Here is a 17333-nt window from a genome sequence, read left to right on the forward strand (position 1 = left end):
CCTGCACACGCAGACCGCGCAGCACCTGCACACGCAGACCACGCACCTGTACACGCAGTCCATGCACATGCACATCTGGCCATAAACCTGCATACACAGACCACGCACCTGTACACGCAGAGCTGAAGGTGTTTTTCACTTCTGAGCTGCTCCAAGCTAGAGAGAAGCTGCAGGAAGAAATCCGGGTCTGTGAGAAGCTGAGAGACATCACATCGCAGCGAGGAGACATCATCAAAAACACATCGTTCCAGAGAGGGCAGCAGCTCCCGACACATCTGCCCATCCTTCAGACTGCTCAGCAAAGCCGGTAGATCCATCTCCTGCAGGGTCAGCACCTGAGCACTCTCTGAAAGAGACAACAAGCGCTGAATACTCACACTCAATTACTCAACTCTGATAGAGACAAAGTTAACAAACACAGCGTACTGAATGCTGTCTGGAAAAGCTAAGATATCAAGAGATGACAAGTACTTTCTGAAATAGACTGACCAGGTACAGAGCACCTAAGTATTATCCGAAGTAGAAACCAAGATGGACAAGAACTGAGTATTACGTAAAGGAGGCAAGCAATGAGTGGGGAACATTAGACCTAAAGACCTGTCCTACAGATATGGAGGAGTTGCAGCTGTAGGTAATGAAGTAGGAAGAAATCGTGACCACCACTACACCAGACGCAGCCGGAGAAGGGATCTTCTGGAAACTACAATGAGGAATTGCAGACTATATTTCCATGGATGGATCTGTACATCTTGTGCGGGATGACTAATTTAAAAGAGATTTTTATTAGACTTCTTAAAGTAATTCTATCGTTTTCAAATAAGCATTGCATAGGCGATTGTATTGTGTTTCCAAACGCACAAAGTGATTTATTTTAGCAGATGTAAATAATTCAATACATTATTATATTATGATACAGTACAGTACAGCCAATACCAAAAGATACATACATACCGCTGCGTTCGCATGCGCTCGCACTGCGCTCCCACGGTACCAGTGGACAGTAGTTCACTCTTGAACACTGTGGTCAGAGTAGACTGAAGACTGGGAGCGCAGCTATGATCATATATACATTCAGTGTTAGAGAGAGAACAATGCAGATGGTATGGCTTGCTTCTATTGGTCCAGGCGGTTGCAGATCATAGGCTGGTTCAATCTAAGGAATCCAAAGGTGGGAGTCATCTCTCCAGGGGATGAGCTCTGTTCTTCCCGCCAAAACTCCAATTACAACCAGTCCATTAGCATTTTACAGTCAGCATCATATTAAAGGTTTATTCCCTAACATCAATAACTAGAGTATGCAATGTGCGATCTCTTCGCCGAATGCACCGGACAGCTGCTGATGTAAAGGGGATTAATATGATATCAGACATGACACCTTTCCTTTAACCTGAACCTTTAATAACACTGAAGTGTACATATAATCATAATATATAAACTAATAAACTAAATACTATCAGCTCATAAATTACTGTATAACGGAACAAATATGAATATGAATTATATAAATAACTAAATATTGTAATGCGAGTGTGTACGTGCGTATTTTACCGTGCGATAGCCGTATGTCACGTGTAGCAGGGCATACTGAGTGCAATCGGCCAATAAAACAATATTAACCAGTATACTTTCGCTCATCCAATTATACGACTTCGACAGACTCTTCTACACTTTTTTGAACTATTGCCTGTGGGTTAATTTTTGTCTCGATTTCCACTGTTTATTTGCCTGTCTCTTGCCATTTATTTTCAAGTCCTATCAAATCCCATAATGTTTAACAGCTTCTTTTCTTACTGTCCTTCCATGGCATTGTCTAGAAAACTAGAACACCGCTCCCCACAGCACCCCTTTATCTTTATTGCCCATCACAACACTGCTTCCCTCTAATAAACACTCATGAACCTTTTTACTCCTTACTTTAACATCCTCAATTGGCCAGGAAATAGAAGCGGACATATATTACTATTATCTGATATGTCTCCCCTTCTGCTTCCAGCACCTGGTGATACACATTACATGGCCAAAAGTATGTGGACACCTGGACATCACATCCAGATGAGCATGTTGAACACCTCATTCCAAAACCATGGGCATTAATATGGAGTTGGAACCCCTAACAGCCTCCATACTGGAAATGGTTTTCCACTAGATTTTGGAACATGGCCACAAGAACATTGGGTAATGATGTTGGGCGATAAGAGGATTTGTATACTTACGATAAATCTGTTTCTCTGATTCCATCTGGGGGACACCACTACCATAGGTTGTATGAGGGGGGCGTGGAGTTGGCACTTAACTAGTAAATTGTAACTTGCTAACAGATCCCTCCCCTCTGTAACCACCTGTAGCTTCTCAGTGTAATTTCAAAGTCCCAATGAATGGGAATCAGACAACCAAAGACCAAACAGCAGAAGAGCAAATAGGAGGGAACTCAGGGTTCCCCAGATGGAATCAGAGACGGAGTTGTTGTAAGTATAAAAATCCTCTTTTCTCTTTCATCAAAGCTGGTAGACAGTGCTACCATGGGAATGTACAAAAGCAGCCCCTCTAAGGGGGGACCACTCTGATAGCCCAGCCTGTAAAACACTACAGCCAAAGCTGGCATCCGGATTTGGGAGAGGTGTGGGCCGAGGACCAGATAACCGCCTTGCAGAGGCCCCATTCCACTCAGCTCAAGAGGCCCCCACCCAACGGAATGGGCATTGGAATGGGCAGGAAAAGGTAACCCAACTGGAATTTCCAGCGCATGGTCATGAAGTCGACACCAACTGCCAGCGGGTCCCTGGCCGTTGAGCAGAACCTGGAAACCTGCCACTTGTGCCTCAATGCTATGGAGGTCCAAGTCCGGGAGATCCCACCTCTGGCCCAGCATTTGAAAAACCTCCAGGTGGGGTGCCCACTTCCCTGGCATTACCACATAACTTAAGCAGTTGACCTCCCAGTTTTGCACTCCTGGAATGAATACTGCCGAGAGTGAAGGAACCAATTGCTTGTCCAAATTAAGAACGGAGATGTCACTAACATCACCCTGGCACTTTTGGTTTCGCCTTTCTTGTTGACATACACCGCGGCCGTGGCAGTGTCTGATTGGAGACGGACTGGGGATCCCTGAAGAACGGTCTGAGCACCTGTCGGAGCCTTCAACTCCAATACATTTATTGGAAGGGAGCTCTCTTGTTAAGACCAAAGGCCTTGTAGACGAAGATGAAGAACCATGGCGCCCCAATCCAGCAGGCTGGCATCCATGGTGTCGATGATCCAGGACCACGGGCAAAGGACCTTTGCCTACACCCAGGTGGTCCCAAACCATCCACAACTGGAGTCTATTTCAGAGCCTCGGGAGATAACAGGTTGGATTGGGTGTCCAATCGAATGGACGGGTCCATCCCCTTTGTCAGAAGGTCCCACTGGAAGTGAAACCTTCTGACTGTATCACATATAAATAGCTTATGGTATACATTTTTTAAAGGAAATCGCGCAGGATGCTTATTTATATAATTGCCAATGCACTTATTTTTGATATTGGGTATATTTTGATATAGAAAATCTTTATTTCTGAGACCAGAGGAGAAAATTCATTTTTTTCTGTTTTAAACTTGCTAGAGGAAATGCATTATTTCTGATGTATAATATCTGATACAATAAGCCTTTGTTTAGAAAGTCTTTTGCATATCTTGGTGTAAGGAAATGCCTTGTTTGGGGTTTGCAACTTTCGTGGGGAATTTTTTTCTTTGGAAGAAATGTGTATTCTGCAACTGTTGGAAGAAAGCACCCATGCTAATCAAATGTTTATTAGACCTTTTGATGAGAGTGTCCAATACCCCTTAACGGAATGGGTAATTAGACTTGCCGTCAGATGTTCACTGTGTCCAATATAAGATGCAAGAAGTCACAGCAATGTTTTAGGCTATCACAGATAAGCGTAAATAATGTATTGTATCCGGATTCTAAAAATAGCCTATGAGGCTGTGTCTAAAACTGTATGAAAAGAGAACCCTTGTACACTGAAATGCATCATTCTGATGTTCCATCTGACCTGACAACGGATACCGTTAATCAGTGGAACTGTCCTCGTCAAGACCCTGCTTGACAACTTCTTCAATATTGCTGTAATCCTGTGATTTACAGATTAGACCCTAAATCTAATCCTTCCTGCGGCTGTTTCTGAGGTTTGGACCAAGCTCTCCAGTACCACCGCTCTGTCACTACCCACCAGCTCTGGCCGGTGTGATAGGCCAGGGGGAATCCATCCACAGCACCCTGATCCATAGTAAGCGGTTAGAGGTACCAGCTCAAGTGTACCAGCACAGTAGTACACTAGCAGCGACAGTTACCCAGAAGGAACGTGGTTCTGGATGCCATAAAGGAGTCCGGTGGTGGCAGCAGGCTCCTCCTACTGTGGCAGGAGGGACGTATTCGGAATAACGAAAGGGGACGGTGGCAAAGTAAGCCTATTCAGTTCCCAGCAACAACAGACAAGGTGGCATAGGCGGTCCATCCTGTCACACCTTCCATAAGGAACTGTCTCGAACGTTTAGACCATTTTTCCCAGGAGCATGGAGAGCCTACAGCTTGGCCAGCACACTGCTCACAATGTCATGCATAGATCATACCTTGTCTGCCGTAAGGAAGATCTTCTGTTCCCTGGTGTCCACGATGACACCAAGGAAAATCATCCGCTGGCATGGAATTGTGATTTCCAGATTTATCATCCAGCCGTAGAGCTCCAGAACACTGATGTTAAGGGTTAGGTGTTGATTTAGAAGATGATCTGACGTGGCCTTGATAAGAAGGTCATCCAGGTAGAGCTCTAGTCTCACCCCAATTAAACATAGCCGTGCCGCCATAACAGATATTTTTGTAAATATTCGCAGCTCCATGGATAGGCCAAAGGGGAGCACCTGAATTGATAGTGGGAAGCTCCCATCATGAAAAGTAGGGGCTGAGGTCTTTCCAATATGGGTACTTGGCGTCTCTGGCTTCCTGGGACAGGGCAAATGACTCCTGTGGAAAGAAGAGAAGCGACACAGTGTAGCATCGCTTGTCTGCTTGTGGGGTCGAAGAGCAGGGAAGTTGTGAAGAACTGACGAGGGGCCAGCACAGAAATATCTATCATAAAGCCCCTTTGTCATGATCCTTTGAATCCAGCGATCAGAAAAGAACACTATCCACTGATCTCTGAACAACCTCAGACGTCAGCCCACTCCCACCACCGCGAGGAGAGAGTGGCAGTCAGGCTGATGGTTTGACTTGTGGAGAAGGTGGATCTACCTCTGTGGAATTGGCCTCTGGTTCCAAATGTTTTCCCTCTGCTCGCCTGACCTCTGGTGGAGGAACTCTCCCAAAAGGGTTGTCGAAAAGAGCTGAACCTCGGCACCTTTGTTTTTTGGCACATTAACGGGAAAGGATGTACTCTTACTACCTGAGACCTTATAAATGATGGAATCTAGTTCCGGGCCAAATAGTACAGACCCCGAATAAGGAAGGGTCCCCATAGATTTCTCAGATTTGAAATCAGCGCCTCACGATTTAAGCCAAAGAGACAGCATTGGTCTGAGGGAAGCTCCCGCAGCCACGTAGATGGATTTTAAATGTCCCTCCACTTTGCGGTCAGTGCCATCCTGGAGAGTGGCTATACCTGGTACACGGAGGGTGGTGTGGTGTGCCAATCTTGCTCATGGTATCTGTTTCCAACAGGCGATATCATTCGCCTGTAATGGATATAGGGCAGTGAATCTCCTTGGTACTACAATCTTGCAGTCCGGCTGTTTCCAGGCAGAATCCGTAATATCCTTTAATTCCGTTAAACAAGGAAAACAGACCATGCGTCTCTTACTTTTTTTTAAAAAGACCCTAGTCCACTACTCTATGTCCAAGAGGTCGAAGGCTCATCTTACTGCCAGGACTAGGTTCCCAATGCCCTGGTTCCTGGGAGTCATCCAGATTCGTAATTTGCGGCAACTCTGAATCATCAACTAGCACCCCCTCCTCTTCTGACGATTAGTCAGAATCAGAGACGGAAAGAAGATGGGTGTCCCTGTGTTGCTAGTTTATGTGCCCTCAGGAGTCAGACATGTTTTCCAGGGCTCCTGCCCTGGATTTTTACCTTTATTAATTTTATTTGTTTTCACTTATGGAGGGGAACTTTGCTGGGCTCATTCGCTTATTTTAACATTGCAGGCAGTAGCTGACAGCTGTGATTGCAGCACACAGATAGGTGCTGCGGTTGCATTTCCCTTCCCCCTAGGAAATGAGCATTACGGGAGAAGAAGGGGGAAAGTTAGAAGCCACAGCCAGATCTCGGACAGCACAGCTGTGGCTGTACCTCACACAGGAGGGCACAAACAACAGAGCAGATCTCTGTTTTAGATTGTGGGACAGTCATTTTTATTATAGGAAGGGGAGGTCCTGGACTCCTCTCCTGCTTCCTAGCAAAATTACCAGGCTTCCAGCACCATTTTTCTCAAGTGGAGATAAACAGAACTCTGCTCTGCCCCTCCATACAGAACAGGGTTTTCCTTGTTTAAAACGCTCTTTTCTGCAAATGTTTTGTCTGCAAGACCGTGTGTGTCATGGTCATATTTTTGTGATTTATTTACAAAATTATTTACAATTCTATCCATCCGGAGGTCCTGTGTACAGCCTGTGAGGCGGAGAATTGGAACTAGTCTGCATCTACAGTCGTGAAAGAACCTGCCTGGCTGCGTCCTTTCCAATCAACCTTAGCAGAGGTCACAAGGGTAATATCACACTGTGAGGTAGGTCAAGCTTCCACTTCTGCACCACACCAGTTAGGTCCACAAACGGACCAACCTGCTTCAGGGGTGTCCCAGGTGGAATGTACTTTAGCACAAACTTTTGCGATCTCCGACAGTTTAGCTAAGGCCTCTTCCTCGCTGGAACATATACTGAATGTAGCTAAATCACCATCTCATAAGCGTCAGGTCTCTCAGGAGGCCAAGGTCCTAGATTCTACTTCAGCCCTTTAATTATAGGAAGATGGTGAAATTCAAAGAGATTCTGGTGATAAGGATTCTGCTTGCGTGGACAACTCATCCACTGTTCAGGGGGTAGATGACTTGGTGCTAGGAGTCCAACAAACTTTAATTTTTGCCAACCCAGAGATATCACACGCTGCCAATTTCTCGTTTTTTAAAAGGCAAATGAAATAGCTCATTTCATTTCATTCATCCATGTTATTTGACATAATTGAGGAGGCATGGAAAAAGCCTGACCTCCATTTTCATATGCCTGGAAAATTTAGATCTCTCTACCTACTACCAGTAGAAATGGGAGGCTCTCTCGAAAGTAGACCGTCCCATAGTCAGGTTGACGAGAACAACCACTTTGCCAGTAGGGGTAGTTTCAATCAGACGGCACGGACATGTGCTTCATTCTGCAAATGAAGTGGCCGGTAGTATTTTCAGACTTGATATGTCTACAGCCTGGTTCAATAAGGCGATTCAAGCATGGGCAGAGTAATTAACTAGGGGCCTCCATGACTGTTCCCCTACTGAGGAGTTATTGGTTCTATCAGATCACATCAGACAGGCTTCTGATTTGGATGTCAATTCAGTAGCCTCAAAACTTTCTGTGCTTATCATAGCATCCAGACATTCCTTGTGGCTGTGCTTTTGATTCGCAGACGCGGATTCCAAGCACACCCTGAAAATGGACCAATTTGATGTCATCCCACTTTTGCTAGGTTAGACCAGCTCATTTCTGAGGCTACGGGGGGCGCTTATTTGTGCCAGTGAAACAGGCCAAACCTAAGTTTCAGTCCCTACATCCCTCAAACAAAGCTAGAGCATCCTCTGCAAGAGCTTAGTCAAATGCTCCCACAAGGGGTGGCTTCCGTTGGGGCAGACGCCATTTCAGACGAGGAAATCCTAAGTGGACCGAGTCGGTCTACGCATGAAGTGACTCCTATCCAAAGAAATGTGTTGGGAGCATGATTACTATTGTTTCGGGATAAGTGGCTGGAATCATCGTTCGACCCCCGGTTCAGGGACATTGTCATGAGAGGTTATATCATAGACCTACTCCACTTCCCTCGTTGCCATTTGTTCACCACAGGGCTTCGCACCAAGCCCTCCTTTGTTCGTAAAGTTGTTTCTCATTTCCATTTCAATCAAGAAATTGTAATTCCGGCTATCTCTTCTCGATCTTCGGATCAGTCCTTGTTACTGTTGGATGTGGTCAGGGCCTTTAGGTGCTATGTTTATCGCACTGTGGGACTTCGCAAAACTACAGATCTCTTTGCGTTACATGATGTGCAAAAACGCAGTTGGACAGCCTCCAAGGTGTCGTTAGCTTGATGAATCACTTCCACCATCAAAATGGCTTATTCGAGCTCAGCGGAGCCAGTGCCAGGAGATTTGTCAGCTCATTCGACCAGGGCTGTGGGTGCTTCCTTGGCAGCGCGTCATGGAGCTTCAGCCAAACATCTGTGCTGGACGGTTATGTGGTCATCTGTTCGAACCTTTGTGAAATGTTACAGGTTGCAGGTCTTTGCATCTCAGGAGGCTATCTTTGGCCGTAAGGTGTTGCATGCAGCAGTGTCAGAGCAGTCCCTCCCTTAGGGGCAGTTTTGGTATGTTTCCTATATCTAGCGGTGTCCCCACCCTTGCTCTGAAAGATTGTTGGGTTGACTGTGTTTGTTGTTGGTTAACCTTTTTAGGCCCTCCTTCGGGCTTTGTTACACATAAACTGAATACTCCTTCCTGTGGGCGGGGTATAGTAGGGGAGTAGCTACACTCACAAGTTTAACTGTTTAAGTGCCTTGACTCCCGGGACCCCCTACTATACCCCTATGTCTAGCAGTGCCCCCCAATGGACTACATGAAAGGGATTTTACGAAGAATACAAAAATCCTATTTTATGCACAACACCAGGCCTTGCCAACCTGTGGCTCTTCAGGTGTTGTAAAACTGCATGCCCCAGCATGCTTTGCTAGTAGATAGCCAACCGATATCTTGCAGGGCATGATGGGACTTGTAGTTTCACAACATCTGGAGAGTCACAGGTTGGTCAGGCCTGCACTACACACTTGAATAACACGGTGGTTCCGTTCTGTGAGCTTGTGTGTGGCCTATCACTTCGCAGCTGAGCTGTTATTGTTTCTAGATGTTTCCACTTCACAACAGCACACAGTTGACAATGGCAGAAATCTTCCATACATTTCATTCTGGTTCTACAAACTATAGAAATCCAGCAAACCTCAAACACACCACCTGTCCCCCATCACTTTCATAACTGCCCTATTGAAACCACGCTCTCTTTGTAACAGAGTAACCTCCGTCCATGACCTCATCTCAAACCTTCTGACTGTGGCTGGATCACTTAGAAATAATGTAATCTTTATTTTTGCTTCACTTAGTGGCGCAGTGCGACAATGTACTGAGTTTTGTATAGAAAATGTACTGATGCCATGTTGGAGGAAGTTTGTTGGTGAATTGTCTGAAGAAAGGAAATCCCATGATAATTAAGCCTTTTCATCTGAGTGTCCAACACTTTTTTAGCCTGAGTACACAGCAGAGGGCAGTTACCTTTTATCCTGACTTGTTAACAAGATAGATGAACTACATGAAATATGCAACCAGCAAATAATTTATGAAGTCACATATTGAGAGAACATATTAGACCCTGATGCTAAATATCTGATGTAATATCTCAGACGTTGTGGTGCCAGCTAGGACAGGGGCTGGGTTAGCCCCTGCCACCATGTGTGTCAGAAACAGTATACAAGAGCTGTATTTTGCATTTTAACTGTATTATACCACCTGTACTTCTGGATTATCACTAGTACCTCCAACTAGTGTGTAATGGTCCTTGTAAGAACCCCTTGAGCAAATAAACACCACTGCTTGAAGATTCTGCCTGATGCCTATTGTCTGCTGTAAACAGATAAGCGCTTACACTCTAACCTGTTCCCCAGCTGTTCTGTATTGAACCCGGTGTTTCTGTGTCAATCCGCTACCCAGCAGTCCTGGTCCATAGTAACTGGTCAAGAGGTACCAGCCAGCCCACAGCAAAGCAGTGCTACAGCAGCTATACCAGCTACCCAGAAGTGGCTCTAGGCACCACCATGTTTCACAATAAGGTTAGTGTTATTGGCATGACATGCATAGTTAGGTTTGCACTAAACACAGCGTGGTCTCATCATAGAATCTTCCTCTGCTTGGAGTTTGTGCCTGCTACATACTGGCTAACGGTAGGCGATATTTTATTTACTAGCACAATGGTTTACTTGTTGCCATCCTCCCATGAAGTGTGGATTTGTGAAGGGTCCAAGTCAGTACTGTCTCTTCTATCTCTGCTACGTGACGAGGAAAGTTAAGACTTTTTGCACAATTGCAGAACTCGTCGCAACACATTGTTTGGACTGGTTTTGCCATAACTGAGCCACCAGAATGCCTTATATGGTATCTTAGAAATCTCCCTGCTATGCATGTACTGGAGGCTGCTGGCACTACACAAACACATGCTAATAATAATAAGACAACAGCAAGTGTATGTATGTAACAATGTGTGTAAAGAACTTGAGAACATCCTGTTCTGCAGCTGTATATAACAACTTCTCAGACCGAGCTTATTTCCCACTACAGTTACTGACATGAAGGTGGGATTGGAATAACACAAGGTACCGGGGGCTAGGTAAGACATTTAGCGGAGATCTGGGATGAGCTGGAGAAAGACAGACAAAAAGCTTAAGCAAGACATGGGTCTTCACCAGGTAATTTAAAGTTTGGCACATAAATTAGCTTTAATTAGCAGGACTGACTAAGCAACATAAAAGTGGTTTATAGAAAACAACAAACCTAGGCCCATTGTGCTTCCTCCATACCACGCAGGCATTTCAAGGAATTTACTGGTCACTATAGACATTAGTTTATTATTTTGCACATAAGATAAATTCTGGATGTTTTTTCATGTAGCACACAAATACTTGATAGCTTTATTTGTACACTGAAATTTAAGGTTGATATAGGCCATGGCCTTGCCCAACTATAAATCCTTCTCCACATTTTAAATTCATCTCCCCCTCCAATGAAACATGGTTTTCCCAAGGTGCAAAGTTACTCTTTTATCGGCTTTACTTTCCTTAATGAATCAGGCCCTAAAGATTTGTAAAACTCAAACAAAGTTTAATTGCCATTCCTGCACTGGATCTGATCAACATTTGAACACAGTATTCTAGATGAGGCCGTACCAATGACCTATACAGTGGTATTATTACTTCTTTCTGTCTGCTACGGATTCCTAACTCCTTATACAACCAGGCATCTGACTTGTCTTCCTCATTGCTTTGTTACATTACTTACCTGCCATTAAGGCACCTGAAATAGTAACTGCTAGATCTCTTTCCTCCTCAGTAGATTCCATTATAGTGTCATGGAGAACAACAAAATCCCCTATGCATTATCATAACTGGAAATTATCATAATTAGAACGTTAAAAGCAAATGGGATCTTTAATCTGTCCAAACACCAACTGAGTACATCAGAATTCTCATTACTTAGTAAAGGCCTCTCCTTTGCCCCCACTAAAAAACAAATAAGTTTCAAATTTTCATAGACATCAACAAGTTTACCAGAAAGCTAACGCTTAAGAGACATTTTGCTAGAAAAGAAACAGCTATAATTTCCAATTATGATAATTTCCAGTTATGATAATGCATCCAAATCGGGTCTTAAACCTACCTCTAAATTCTACCCACTAGAGTCCAGAAGCAGCCATAGTGACCTGTTTCAGGAACTAGTGGTTAAGGACTTATGTCAGATAAATTATACAAGCCCTAGAAATCCTAATTTATCTAAACAAGAAGTTCTAGCTATGGAAACTCTAACGAACAATAAAGAATTAATTATCAAACAAGCAGACAAAGGGGGTGGTGTTGTGCTATTGGATGGATCAGCATATATTGAAGAAGCAGAGAGGCTTTTAAATGATGAAACATCATACATGAAATTACAGAAGGATCCAACTAATAACTTTATATTCATTTTGAGAGACACCCTTTTAAAAGGTTTATGCCAGCAAATCTAAACCAAAGAGGAATATCAGTACCTCCTTGTTCTGAACCCCATTATCCCCATCTTTTACTATCGCCCGAATATTCACAAAACATTGAATAAACCTCCAGGGAGACCTATCATCGCTGGTATAGACATCCCATTCTTCTGAATACGTTAACATATTCCTTAGTAAATACGTAACCAAATTAGAGTCCTATCTGAAGGATACGATCAGTGTACTAAATATTTTTGAAAGTTTTGAATGGAATTCTGAGTATACAGGGCTCACTATAGATGGGCAATCCCTCTATACAGTGATAGAACACATTAAAGGTATCAGTGCATGTAGAGAATTTTTAGATCCTGATCTGTCCCAGGATCATAAAGATAATCAATAAACTTACAAATCCATGTAATTGACACATTCATCACTTATTTTGTTTATTCCCATGTCCCCAACCTAACCACTACTTCACCAATTGTATATAGAACGCCGCTACATCGGCAGATCGCGGCAATAACAAAGCCGCGCATGCGCAGTAAGTCCTATAGGACGAGCATGCGCAGTACAATCTGAGTAATGCGCACGCGCAAAATGGCGGCGCGTCCTACTATAAATACCTCCTTTGGCAGACAGCTTATAATAAATACCTCCTGAGGAAGTCCTGCTAAGGACAAAACGCGTTGAGGCCTATTCTATTGACCCCTGGCCTATATTAGATTATCCTACCATTGAGTTTTCTGTGTGGAAACTGTGGGAGGTTCCTGTGTGCACCCGAGGGACCGGTACATCAGAAACCAGTGTATACCTGTATTACAGATAAGCTTGTTTTAGAATTACTCATTGTGAGTGTGCATTTTATATGTTTTGCTGATTAAATGCTGTATTTTTTGAAATACTCCACCATATAGTGCATATCTGATGAGTGGAGGAGAGATGTTGTGAGAGCAGTGTGCTGCTGGTGTATGACCAAGGAGCAGATGTGCTGATTATGCTGCTTCTTCGGAGAGAGACCGTGATGACATAAATGCTGGTTACATATTACTGAGAAGCAGCTATACAGATAAGCGGTGTTCCTAGTGTGTATACATATGGTGATGGGATATCACTAACACACTAGTTTTTCTGACCTCTTTGTTTGTTTTTCTGTCTTTTTTATGCTTACAAGACTGGATTTATTGCTTATGGTCCTAGAGGACAATCCAGAAGCTTGAAATACTAATATACTTTGGACTATTTATATTTCCACTGAACTTTGGTTATTCAGCCAAATATCACACCACGGTGTGCTTATTCCTGTGCTTTACCTACTCTATTTATCTTGGACTTACCAACCATTTCTAAGGAAGGCTACCTCCATACGTGGAAGAGGTGTTTAAGTGGATTTGTTCAGTATACTATACCTATACAATACTGCTGTGAGCGCCATTGTTTATTGCTTATATTACTAATATATATCTATATAGTATATACATAATGTACGTTTGTTTTCTTTTGTTTTGTACAGGATTTTTTATTTTCATTCTGTCTTGGGCCCCCTTGCCCGCTGTGCCCCCAGGCACCTGCCCATCATGCCTAGTCGGAAAGACAGCCCTGGAAACACATTACAAATGGAGCTTGTGCTAAGCAACTCCTATATGCCATACCTGGTTACATTTCCATAACCAAATGGCAGGTGGTCCAAGTGTGGTGCAATCAATAAGGTCATTCAGTAAATACAACAGGGAAACCTGTGGCACCCAGTTGTCTATCACCTTCTCCTGCTCTTTGGTGAGGGTCAGCTGAGCAGACATCATCTTTGAGCTACAAGTACTGGTATACTCCTGAATAAGGGTTCAGGCTGCCCTAGGGTAATATGTTTGTAGTGCCCGCTCGAAAGGCTAGTATGCGTCAGGCAAAAACAAACTCATCCTTAATTTAAAATCCGACTTCCTCCACCACCGTCGTCATTTATTTTGTTTTCATTAAAATCAAAACTGTACAGCGGAGACGTGAACAAGCGCTACCGAGGGTGAAGATGTGAAGGGGGAGGGGTGGTCACCATCCTCATCTCTCCTACTCACTCATCCTCAAGCGCCCGTCCGAGGACGACTCACTGTCTGCAGCCAGTACCATGGGAATTCACCAACATTAAAACCTTTACTACAAATCTTCTACAAGACAATTTACAACGACCACGGTGGTTTGTACACTTTGTGGTCATCCTCTAACGCATTTCCCTAGTTTTACACATTTTGCGGTATATGTTCCGTATGTAGTAAAGATTTAAGTTCCAAAATATTTGACAGCTTAAAAGTCTTAATAGGTTTGTTCAGTTAAGACAAATATAATGATATAATGATATAATGCCATTTCTCCACCTATTTTACAGTGCAGGTGTTTCCATGTGTACAGGTTCTATACACTGGCACAAACTAAACCACTGTGGTCGCTGCAAATTGCCTGGTCTGTTATTCCACTGAAACACTTGTAGGTGTTCATAGAATTTAGGCTCATTTTACACCAAGTTTTCCTGGTCCCTTGAAAAAAAAAAAAAAAGGAGTTTGCTGTTTATAACTGGATATTTGTTGACTATTTACATAAATTGTTTGATTAGCTGCCTGTTTCAACACCATACAGGCTGCAGAATGTCTGCACCCCTGATCCTACATAAGTCCAGCAAAACATGTAGCGGGATGTAACTGGTTTCTCAAACATTAAATACCAAACTCCTCCGATGGGACGCACTGGTCCCCTCTGCAGTCTACATCTCATGGCCGCTGTAGAAGAAAAGATCCCTCAGTTCTCACCTTTGGCCTCTGAGCTGCCTTTCTCCTGGTTGTTCTTTAAAAGATCACACAGCTGTTTCTGCATGAAGAGATCCAGCCTCCCGTACATGGAATTGCTGGAGTCCTCCGAGACACTTTGGAGAACGGAGGGCAGCTCACAGCTGGACAGCTGCTCAGACAAACCCTTATGATTTTCAGTCAACATACGGACAACCAGGAGTCCATTGTGTACAGAGGTGAAACACCTGTAATACAGAAATTCAAAGGTGAGACACTCAACCCAAATAGCAAAGTTCTTTTAAAATAGCTTAAGTGGACACTAGCAAGACTTATAGCACATTTTGGACTCTTACACTTCAGTCGGGCGCGATAGAATGGTACATAAATAGGCACATCATAATTTAAATTCAAGGGTACTGCAATAATTTGGAAAGAAATATGTGGAAAGTTGTACTGCAGTGTATTGGAAAGACTATGTACACAAAAATTGGATTTTTATACTCATGTAAAATCCGTTTCTCTTACTCCATTGGGGGACACCGGGGACATCATGGTATAGAGTAGGGACAGGGCGAACTGGCACTTTAAACTTCTGTTTAACTAAGCTCTAACTCCTCCCCCTCTATACCCCACCTCCTGTCCAGCCTCAGTTTATGTGTAACCAAGCCCACAGAAAGGGGAGAGAGAGAGAAAACAGGAAAAGAGAATAAAATTAACAAACAATAACATTCTCTTAACAACAAGACTACATGTCAAACAGTAGGAGAAACTAGAGCATTAAGGGTGGGCGCCCAGTGTCCCCCAATGGACTAAGAGAAACGGATTTTACGCAAGTATAAAAATCCAATTTTCTCTGTCATCCTTTGGGGGACACCAGGGACATCACAAAGCTGCCTCACGGGAGGGAACGTGCAGAAGAAACGGCACAAAGCACCTTACTTCTAATACTTGCATCCTTGGATGCAAACACATTAAACTTGTCAAAGTTAGTGAATGTGTGTACAGACTACCACGTGGCCGCCTTACACAGTTGTTCTCTGGAAGCACCATGGCAGGCCGCCCAGGAAGCACTTACAGACCTTGTAGAGTGCATGCTCAGATTATCTGGGACAGGCTCCCCAGCCTTACTATAAGCTTGACGGATAACAGCTGTAATCCACCTAGCAAAAATGACTTTAGAACCTGGCTAGCCTCTGTTGTGAGCATGATAGATAATCAAAAGATCCTCAGTCTTGCGCACCTTTTGAGACTTGTGCACCAAAATTCGCAAGGCTCGGACAACATGGAATAATTGTTAATCAAAGACATTAAATCAGTCAGGACCAGAATGACAATGTCCTGACGTAGATGAAATCCAGACACCACCCTATGAAGAAAAGCGGGCTTGGTTCGCAAAACTGCCCTGTTTTTATGAAAAACAAGAAGAGGAGACGTAAAAAGAGCAAGGAGCAGGAGAGCAAAATAAAGCAGTAAGTTCTGAAACTCTGTATGCCGTAAAAATGGTCAAAACCGTTTTCCAGGTTAGAAATTTAAATTCCACCCTATCCAAAGGTTAAAAAGGTGGATGCTGTAAAGCATTTAACACCAAATTCAAATTCTATGGAGCTACCAGAGGAACATACAGAGGATGTATATGGAGTACACCCTGAAAGAAAGTGTGCTCATAAAGGTATGACAGCAAGTCTTGTTTGAAAGAAGACCAAAAGCTGCTGACACCTGACCCCAAGAGAACCAAGATACAAATTTGCATCAAACCCCGTCCTGCAAGAACCTAAGTAACCTGGCCAAGCGAAAAGAAGAAGAAGTAGGATATCCCTTCTTTTAACACCAGCCAATATATGTATTTTAAACTTGATGAGACTTTTGCAGAAGCTGGTTTCCGAACCCGAAGCAAGGTTTGCAGCACACGTTCGGAAAACACCATAGTTCTCTGAATCATGGCTTCAACAGTCACACTGTTAAAGCCAGACATTGTAAACTTAGAGGACAAAAGGACCTAAAAACGGAACCACTAAGGGACAGACATGGCGTCTACCACGACAGCCATGGGATCTCTTGCGCGGGAGCAGAAAAGGGGGAGACTTTGTGGTGGAACTGAAATGCCATCCTGTCGATATCCGGGTGACCCCACTGTTCCACCAACTGACTAACACCTGCCGCATGGCCAAAAGGACACTTGGTGCCGCCCTGATGATTGAGGACCCAAAAAGACCCAAAAAGATCATCCGCTCGGATGGGATCAACTTGGACTTCTTGAAGTTGAGAATCCAACAGTGATACGCTAGAGTCTGGATTACTACTTGGATATGCGACAGAAGCACTTCTGGAGAAACTGCCTTTAAAAGAAGATCGTACAGATAAGGGATGATTGCAATCCCCTTGGATCTTAGCTGAGCAGCCATGACTGCCATGATCTTGGTGAAGATACGTGGGGCCGTGGCCAGACCAAATGGAAGAGCCTGAAATTGAAAGTGCTCTGATCAAACCGCAAACCTCAAAAAGGGACTGATGACCCTTCCAGATAGGCACATGGAGATAGACATCCTTGAT

The 17333-nt window shown here is 43.8% G+C and overlaps 1 protein-coding gene across 3 annotated transcripts in view; it reads right to left on the reverse strand.

Moving 5' to 3' along the window:
* CUL9 (cullin 9) overlaps positions 1-17333 on the reverse strand; it is an 81052-nt gene that overhangs the window by 43735 nt on the left and 19984 nt on the right. For all 3 annotated transcript variants that reach the window (XM_075204524.1, XM_075204525.1, XM_075204526.1), the window contains exons 11-12: positions 14805-15028; positions 109-346 (exon numbers count right to left, since the gene is read on the reverse strand). In XM_075204524.1, coding sequence (XP_075060625.1) covers positions 109-346; positions 14805-15028 — 462 coding nt within the window. The remainder of the gene's footprint in view (positions 1-108; positions 347-14804; positions 15029-17333) is intronic.

This window comes from Mixophyes fleayi, chromosome 3 (assembly GCF_038048845.1).
Source record: "Mixophyes fleayi isolate aMixFle1 chromosome 3, aMixFle1.hap1, whole genome shotgun sequence".
Lineage (NCBI taxonomy): Eukaryota > Metazoa > Chordata > Amphibia > Anura > Limnodynastidae > Mixophyes > Mixophyes fleayi.